Source organism: Daucus carota, chromosome 7 (assembly GCF_001625215.2).
Source record: "Daucus carota subsp. sativus chromosome 7, DH1 v3.0, whole genome shotgun sequence".
In the NCBI taxonomy this organism is placed as follows: domain Eukaryota; kingdom Viridiplantae; phylum Streptophyta; class Magnoliopsida; order Apiales; family Apiaceae; genus Daucus; species Daucus carota.
In genome coordinates this window covers 25,608,820-25,618,665 of record NC_030387.2, presented here as the reverse complement: position 1 = coordinate 25,618,665, position 9,846 = coordinate 25,608,820, and the positions used below count along the sequence as shown (strand labels likewise).

Genomic DNA, 9,846 nt, shown 5'->3' with positions numbered 1-9,846 from the left:
AAAATCAAAGATAAAATACAATTTATATTAAAGATTTGTAAAGTAATACGTACAATTTTTATATTCGATTTAGTCTTATATTTTTCTTAAATTTTGAATAGGAAATAAAGGATTGTAAAGATAATAATCATTAAAAAAACTAATAGCAAAAAAAAATTAGAACCATAAACTAATAATAATTTTTAAATAATAAATAGGAATCATAAGATAAAAAATAATTAATAAAATAAAATAGGATATATAATATAGGAATCATATATTGATTTTATGATAATGTAAATGATTGTTCATTACTATTGTGTGTGACGGGCACGGAGACGGCCCAAACTAATTTTTATCTAAATAATAATAATTTTTTTATTAGTATTATGTTGGACGGGAAAGTGACCAAAATAATTTTTTTTCTATATTATAATATATATTTTTCAAAACGGGATCACGGTTCAAAATAATTTTTATCCAATTATAATATTTAATTTTATCATTAGAATAATATTTATTAGTATTGTGTTTGACAGTAAAGAGACTCAAACTAATATCTAAATTATAATGTTTTGTTATTAGTATTGTGTTTGATAAGGGACCGGCTCAAACTAATTTTGATCTAAATTATAATATTTAATTTTATAATAAAAATAATAATTATGGATCAATATTGTCTTTGACGGGAGGCGGTTCGAACTAATTTTATTATTAGTATTGTAAGGATGACTAATTAAAAAAAATTATACTAATTATAATATTTTTTTATTAGTGAAATGTTTAACCGGAAGATGACTCAAAATAATTTTTATGCTATTATAATATTAATTCATATCAAAATTTATAACGCCGCCGCGAAGCGCGGTTTTTTTCACTAGTTGTTTGTAATAATATTATAAATTTATAATTTTCTTATATATTAAACAATTTTTTATGGAAGCTAGTTAATGGAAAGCACCGTACTGGTGATAGGACTACAAAAAACCCTAAAAAAGATAGTCACTACTCATTTCTTCAAAACCTCAAAACCCCAGACCCCTGGCAGCTGAGCTTCTGAATCGAAAAGCCATGGCCGCCATAGCAGCTAGATTAGCCGTCCGATCTGCCCGGAGCTCTGCCTCGAGATTCGCGTCCGGCATAAAACCCAAATCAGCCCCTTCCCCCTTTCGCTTACCCTCCCTTAAACCCCCTTCTCCTCCTCGCATTTTAAGGTAACTCCTCAATTATACTCAATTTCATTTTAATTTCTTGTCACCCTTTTCGTTTTAGCATCTGCTTGTTTTCCTAATTTTTGTTTTGTGTAAAAATTCGACAATTTAAGAATTACCCAGATCATTATAAAGTGTATTCATGATTGTGATTTGTGTAACTATAGGTCGCCAGTTGAGATGAGCTTTGCTTTGGAATCGATGCTTCCGTTTCATACCGCCACTTCTTCTGCATTGCTCACTTCCATGCTCTCTGTTTCTCCTCGCACCCTTGGTTGGACTATTGAAGGTGCGTATTTATCAATTCAGGCTTTCTCGTGTTCCGGTTTAAGTTTTCGCCTGTATTTATTTCTTTGTAGTTCTGTATAATCCGGTGTTTGTGCTTAAATATTTGAATTTTATTGTGTAATGCATGTTTTTGGATGAATTAGTAAATTATACATGAAATGATGTGTATAGAGTGGATTCATAGTACTTGTATTTGCGGAGTTTATGTTATGAGTATTTGGGGGTTTCTTGGTTCGGCATTGTATTAACAAGTTAAAAGGATAATTAAGTACAATAATGTGTATGAAGTGGACTGCAATGGTGAATTAGAAGGAATTGTAAGGCACAGTATTTATAATATATATATCTAATGAGTTTGAAAAGGAATATGGAGAATTTTTTACTGCCTTGTATAGGATATAGTTATTTTTTAAATCTCTCCCATTAATTTTACGTTTATAAAGTATAAACCAGAGCTAAAGATTTCGAGTTTGTGCTGTTAACAACTTGTTTAATGAGCACATAGTAACTCATGATCCTTGTGTTCTTTGATATTTATCAGATTTATAGCTTGGGCAGGATAGCACATCTGGTAAACAACAATTAAGGTCAATTCCAACTTTTGTAATATGTCATTGTCATCTCTTCATTGTCCAATGTTGCAAACACTAAATTGGCTATCTAATATATTATTATTTCCATATTTTTTCGGTTTTTCCAATAAGAAGTAAGCTTTTATAGATCAAAGTTTTATCAATAACATCAAATGAACAAGCCCGGGTGTATCTGGTTCTCCATTTGGTGATGTACTAGTTCTTATAATTTCTCTTTACTGTCAGTTATAAAAATGCCCTTCGTGTCATCCTCTGAGTATGGTGCTGCTACTCTTTGTCTTATGTTCCTTTTTTATTTTAGTTGAAGTTTCATCATTAGTAAGTTTGTTGAGAAAGTTGTCAGTGTGGATTGACATCAAATGGAACATATAATGTTTATGGTTTTGTGTATGTTTAGCTCTTATTAACCTCGCTAGTGCATTGGAACTAAACTATACCCCTGAATGGCTATTATCAGTTGTGAAATCTCATGTTGCATTATTTGTGGTGCCCAATGTACTTTTCAACTTGGTGAAACTATAATCACAGTGAACTTTCTTTTCCTCAGTCTACTAGAAATTAGAATACAATTTTGGCTAGAAACTACCAGTTCAAAATACTTTAGACTGTTCCTGCCTTCCTGGCAAAGTATATAATATCCCTTGTACATAAAACAAAGGATAACAAATTACTCTTTCCACTCAACACAAAGTGTAGTCTCCCTGGGTATGCTATTAAAAAGTTACTGGTGTTATTAATTTTTAAATCTATTCACTAGTGACTAGTCATTTCAGTTTATTCTAGTAGGTCATAGATGACCTATTAGATTTTTACTTTTTCTAGAGAATTTTATCTAATTTCATGGAAGGATCATGCTGATACGTTGTATTCCATCAGATTGCAACGATGATGTATGATGAAGGATGAAGGGTTCGGGCAAAGTTGTATGTACTTGCATGCACCCTCTTAAATGAATAAATGCCTTGATAAGTAGTATTGACTGTGCTCCAGAAACTTGAGATTTCAGTTTTTTTGTGTTGCCTTTTTTTTTTCCAGACTATGGAATTAAGACTTGGATAAGCTAAAATATCTAAGTTTCATTTACAAGTTTGATTATCTATTAGCTTCTTCTGTGATCTAGGCAGATAATAAGAGTGAGTTTGAGTTTGAGAATCTAGTTTTGTTTACAGGTTCCTGATATTGCATGCTGCCAAGCTAAAGTGTCTTACGAAAGAAACTTAAATAGGTAACATTTCAGTAATCACATTACAGATGTGCTATTACTATCATAATCCTAATCCTAGTCACTTCATAATGGAGTAAATAATTTCTGCCATACAGTTATGTTAGAATATTAATGCATATTTAAACAGATTATATTTCGAAAGATAATACATATTAGTCATCTGGGATTGTTTATACTTGATTTTACAATATGGGTAAGTGCACGTACAGTCATGGCGAACATATATTACATGATAGCATTCGATTGTTTTTTGGTAGAAAACATTTTTTTACAAGGATATCGTCTGACAAGATAAATTCACTTTTCTCATTTAGACACCTAATGGTATGAATGTGTTCCTATAATTTTCACACGTACACATATATTCATACTTTCACTACATTACAGAACATAATTGACGCTAAACTGTTATTTTGCAATTTTCTTGACCCGGTGATTAACTCCATCTAGTGTATGATGACTTGCCAAGTTTGGGTGAAGATGTGCAGTTTTTTTTTTCTTTTCTTTTTTTGTTCTCGAGTATAGATTCATTTTCTGGATCATTATGATAACCTGTTAGTGCCCGTATAATGATGACTGATGACCGTAATTAAGATATTTTTCTGCACTTGCATTGTAGATGGATGACGATTTATTTACTGCGAGTTGGTGCATTGGTCGTAGCCCCCTCATGTTAAAGACACTATAGAACTACAGGCACGTGTTTGTGTTTGGAATTCTTTGTTTAAATGTATACTTTAGATGAAATAATCAAGAATCTCTCTTTTGTTGGCAATGATTTTAAAATTACTTTCTGGGTTGATGGCTGTCAGTTCTATTATTGTCAAGCAATCGTGTTGCATATTCTGTGTCTTGTGCAAATTCTTCCCCCGACGCCTGGCATCTATCTGTGACCGGCACTGTGATGCATTTATTTAAAGAGGTCTTGATTTAATCAGCTCCCATTACACCATGTTCACTGAAACAATCCAATGGATGTTTTTTGCTATCACTAATTAGTTCATTTCAGAAAGACTCTTTACATTCTCTTAAAAGTCGTCAATGTATTTAATCCAATGGTTTGTATTATTATATTATATTTTGAAAAACAAGCCATTTTTTAATTAGGCAGAAACAAATCATTTGTTTTTGAAAAGAATGTGTAATATAGACTTATTTCCGACATGTTTTTGAAAAAGGTTAGTGAGTATGAACTTATTTTTAAATAAATATGTATATATATATATATGATTTTTAAAAATAAATGATATATTTTTCTAAGAAAAAATATTAAATATCTATTGAATATGTTATACCGTAAAATATTATATAGATATAAAACTCTTAAATAAATTATTATTTTTATAAAGAGGTCGTTCAAGTCCGGGATAAGATAAGCATAGCGGGTCGCATTTGACGAGAAGTACTCCCTCTCCTTTATCATTTTTTTAAGGAGTAAAATGCAATGTGTGTACCTAAAGCTGGTTAAAGAGAGGACGTGTATTCTCTTGGTCACAGGTTCGACTCCCGAAGGGAGCAGAATTTGTGATTATGCTTCCCGGATCAGAGCCTGTCACGCTTAGGTGCGGTTTACCTTGGTTCACGTAGTTTGCAGGCTATTGCGTGAGCTCGTGGGTTTACCCAGTGCGCACCCGAAGGATAGCGGCTGCGGGTTCCTACGTTAAAAAGAAAAAAAAAAGTATACCTCTTGTGTGGCTAACAGACTTTAAGTGTACTTAAAGTTTCGATTAAGCAAAATGTGTACCTAAACTATAAGTAACGGTGCAATCTGTGTGCTGCTGTGAAGTGTGGCCAACAGACGTTAAGTCCGTGTCTTTACTCTTTCCCCTCCGTAAAGCACATACTCGCTCCCTCTTTCCTAGTTGTCTTATTTTTGCTTGGATGGAAATGTAATGTCCATGTGGGTTCATGCATGGCTGTGCAGAGGAGTTTTTGATTTAAAGGTTCTACTGTAGTCATAATTATTTTATCAGAATCTGCTACCTCAATGTGCTTGCGTGTTGTTCGAAGATTGTTCTGTATTCTTAAGACATGGTCGCATGCAAAATTCCCAATTATCCTTGATTTAAATTAATTTACTCAATTGTTTTCATATCGTTCAGTTGTGCTCAAAGAAACACATTTAACTTTTAAAAATTAATAGTACTTAATTAGGAGGCAATGAATTGAAAGGATTTCGAACGTATTTATACCTTAATTACGGTAAACATTTCGAAAAGCAAAGCCGGCTATTAATATGTGCGCAAAGCCGGCAATTAATATGTGCAAGTGGAGCATTTAAGTAGGACCTCAAATTTTAAGAGGTCCGAATTTGATAAAACATATGTTAAATATAGTACCTAATTTGATTAAATAAATTATTTATTTATTTATTTATCTTCAAATCTTTAATTTTTGTATAAAAAATTATGTAAATATCTATTAAGAATTTAATATTCATAACCATTAAAACTTAACTTATGTAATTTTTCACAACTTATAATTTAATATTTGTTTATAAATTAATCTTACAACAGATACTCATTTGTAAGGCTATAAGTCATATTTGTCAAAAAAAAATTGTGGGTGTTTGGGAACTGGACTTCTGGGCTTAAAAGCTTGGAAGTCCACTTCCTCTTTTGTGCTGTATGTTTGGCAAACCACACTAAGCACTTAAAACATGTAAAAGAAGTTAAGGAAAAAAAGCTACGATAGGGAGCTTTTTTTGGACTCCAGCTTTTTTCAACTTCCCTGTTGCGCACTGCTGTTCTAAACCATGACATTCCGCTACAGTACTTATTTATGCCGTCTCCTTCATGTTATCTCATATTTGAGGTGATTATATATATAATTTTTTTTTAAAACTTTTGTCTTCAATTTTATGAAATACTCAAATATATTAATATTATATATTAAGTTTATATAAATTTTTAAACACACTTATAAATCACTTAAATATTTAAATGTGAGACATTTTTTTATATAATATAGATATTAATCTAATCTAATATTTTCATCAACTTTTTTCAATTTATTTCGTAAATATAAAATAATTATATTACAATATTACGAAACTATACCAGCTTATAAGTTAAGTTATCCAAACACTTAAAAAACTTATAAGTCGCGGTATCCAAACACTTATAACAGCTTATAAGTCCGAACAAACTTCTTACTTTTAATCCACTTCTTTACTTTAAGCAATAAGTCACTTCTTTTAAGTTCTGCCAAACAGTCCCATTATATTAATTAACGTAAACAATGTATATGCAATATTACTTATTTGTAAAAAACTAAACATAGATTATTCAATATAACATTGTTTTTATTATTTTTATAAAAATATAAATAACATCACTTTTATATAATTTATTATTTATGATTTATAATAATATAAATTTATATGAAAATACAATTTTTATATTTTCGGAGGCTCATTTTTATTTTGAACGCTTCCCACAGTGATTAGCCGGCCTGTCGAAAAGGATCTTAAAATTAAAGACATTCCTATTTCCTACGAGTTCACAGTACCAAGAATTTAAAAGAACTACAAGTTCACAGTGTTCAGCATTCTAGGCAAATTTACTTGATCAAGAGCTTTCATTAACAAAGCTTACGCATCATGAATTTCCCTTCAAAATAACCATCATCAACATTCTCACACTATCTTCTTCCGCTCATGGCCAAATGAATACGCGGCCTTTTGGAAAAATATATGCATTTGTAGACTCCCACTGTGACACTGGCAACACACAGTCTGACATTGGATCAAACCTTCCTTATGGCAAAACATTCTTTCACCATCCCACCAACAAATACTCTGACGGATGCCTCGTGATCGACTTTGTATCTAAGTTGTTATCCTTACCATAATATATATAACCACCTTATCGTAACACAACTGCTGATAAGTCAAGTGGTGTAAATTTTGCAGTTGCTGGTTCCACTGCTATAGAGCATGAATTCTTCGTACAGAACATATCAGACAAGATTATACCCCAGAGTCACTTGAAACTCGAACTTTCTTGGTTTACTAAGTTCTTAGAGAGTCAAAGATGTATAGACATAAAAGCTACATCACAGAATTGTAGTGTTTGATGAGGCCTTGATATGGGTTGGTGAAATTGGAGCTAATGACTATGTGTGTATAGTGTTTGAGAGAGCAAGTATGTGCTTTATGGAGGGAGAAAATGGAGGGGAAAGAACACAGACTTAACGTCTGTTAGCCACACACTTCACAGTAACGCACACATTGCACCATTACGTGTAGTTTAGGTACACATTTTGCTTAATCGAAACTTTAGGTACACACCTTGCACAAGAGGCATATTTTAGGTACACACATTGCATTTTACTCTTTTTTTTAAATATTTGTTTTACTGCTTGACATGTGTTTTAATAGGTATATTAAATATAGTTTATATTTTTAAAAAAAAACTTTTTTACAGTAATTTAGATAGTAAATATTTATTCAGAAAGAAAAGTTCAAAATAATTTATAAAACTATATTTTATAAAAGTATTAGAATGGGTGCTGAGTCCCATGTAAGGGGTCGTTTGGTTAATGGTTTGTGAAATCAGGTATAAGGTTTGCCCACTCCACCCATATCTGGTGTTTGGTTGAGAAAAATAAAATCTAAAACTCATACCTTAAACCTTTAAGATATGGGTTTTTTTTTTTATATTGAGAATAAATCTCACAAATATGAATTGGCAATTCACCGTGATAATTCTTTCATTCAAGAAAGCTTATTATCTAACCGTCGGACATGCAAGATGACCGGGGAAATTTAGACAATAAAACTTTAATGTCCGAAAAGAAAAACCCGTCTTCTTCCAAGAATCCTGAAAATAAAACAAAGGAAACAAAAAGAATATAAGTCGATATATATAACAGATTATATATATTATAAAAATAAAAATATATCCAATAATTAATTATTAATAAAATCACGCGTATATGCATGCGTTAATCAAAAAATTCACACAATTATGATTACTCATAATTGAGACAATTAAACTCTTAATTAAGGCACAATTAATAAAATATTAATATCCTTAATTAAGACACAATTAAGGCATAATTTACGCCCTCAATTATGTGGCACAATTAACGCCTTTAATCAAGAGGCACTATTTACGCTCTCATTATGAGGCACAATTTACGCCCTTAATTTACGGCTTCCATTCTGAAACGAGCGTCGTCGTAACCGTCAGCCACCACCGCGAAGAGAACGATGATATTGAATTCTAAGACTATCCGTTGACAGTAAAATACTTTGCTCGAATTTTATCGAACGACAAAAACTTAAAACTAATACCGCAAACCACCGAATCAAATCGCCAAAAATAAAACAGAATGCCAGTGACTCAGTACTCCGAGTACACAATCTTCACATCCCTGAACACCACACCATCATTCAATCACCCAACGCACACACGCACTCTAAACTCACACACCCATCTGCACCAGTACACACACTGATACACACACGAAATACACACACAAACGCACAGTACACACACTCCACTGTATACACACTCATTCGCATATGTACACAGGCACGCAGCATCACACGGGAAAAAGAAGGAAAGAAACCGGAGAAGAAGAGGGAAAAGAGCGGAAACCAGCGGGGCGGGGCGGTGAGCAACGGCGGCGGAAGAACAGAGGTGGAGATATTGGGGAGAAGAAGGCGGCGGCCGGAAACGGATTGAGACCGAGGGAGATGGACGAGAGGCCACGGAGAAACCAATGAAGATTCGAGGATAGAATAAGATATGGGTTTTTGATACCCAAGTGGGGAGGTGAGCATGAGTTGCATTTATTTTATATTTTTTTTTGTCTCTGTTTAAGTAATGAAATATTAATGTTTGATACAAAATTAAATCAATGATGTAAAAATATATGATAATAATAATATTATTAATATTTTTTTTTGCTAAATAATATTATTAATATTTTCGATTAATACATATCAATAACTTATTTTTTATAAAAATTGTGTATATTAATTCCAGTACTCAATCAAACACAAATATGATACCTCAAATCATACCAGTTTAACCCGATTTCTCGTTGCAACCCGATATCACTCTTTCAACCAAGCGACCCCTGGATGGTTCACCGAAGGAGGGAGCAAGAAATGTTGGTACCCGCTTTGTATTCACTTTTGCCCTGGAGGATATTTTTGGATGCTGGTTCCATTTACACATACCGAGGTAAGTATGCACTTGTTTGGCTCCCTTTCATTTATAACCAGTATGTTCAACCACTTTTCAAAAACAACTAGTTTTTTTTCGAGCTTTCAAAACTAACCAGTCTAATTCATATGAAAAATGGCGACCCAAACGAAAACAAAATAACAATAAGGGGCGCCCTTCCAAAGGGCGACCCATGCTTGCATGCATGGCCATATGGGTCGCCCTATACACGGGCGACTCTGGCCTATTTTTTTTAAAAAAATTCATTAATCGGATAATTCTTATACATTATTTGTGATATTATATTTTATATTATTATATTATGTAATGATATAATATAATATTATAGATTGTAATATTTAAATATTTAA

The 9,846-nt window shown here is 32.2% G+C and overlaps 1 protein-coding gene across 11 annotated transcripts; it reads left to right on the top strand.

The window, feature by feature from the left end:
- The first annotated feature begins 963 nt into the window (after positions 1 to 963).
- LOC108193694 (protein NUCLEAR FUSION DEFECTIVE 6, mitochondrial-like) lies at positions 964 to 4,096 on the top strand. 11 transcript variants are annotated; one of them, XR_010285815.1, is made up of 6 exons: positions 965 to 1,193; positions 1,358 to 1,479; positions 2,020 to 2,065; positions 2,948 to 2,994; positions 3,241 to 3,296; positions 3,916 to 4,096. XR_010285815.1 is itself a non-coding variant. In XM_017360472.2 (4 exons), the coding sequence occupies exons 1-3, from the start codon at positions 1,051 to 1,053 to the stop codon at positions 2,965 to 2,967; spliced, it is 285 nt and encodes a 94-aa protein (XP_017215961.1). In that variant the 5' UTR covers positions 964 to 1,050; the 3' UTR covers positions 2,968 to 2,994; positions 3,916 to 4,096. The 11 variants fall into 11 exon arrangements, 6 of the variants coding, with proteins under 6 accessions (XP_017215961.1, XP_017215962.1, XP_017215964.1 ...); XR_010285813.1 differs by lacking the exon at positions 2,020 to 2,065 and having other exon boundaries at positions 964 to 1,193; XR_010285818.1 differs by lacking the exon at positions 2,948 to 2,994 and having other exon boundaries at positions 2,020 to 2,049.
- Positions 4,097 to 9,846: the final 5,750 nt, after the last annotated feature.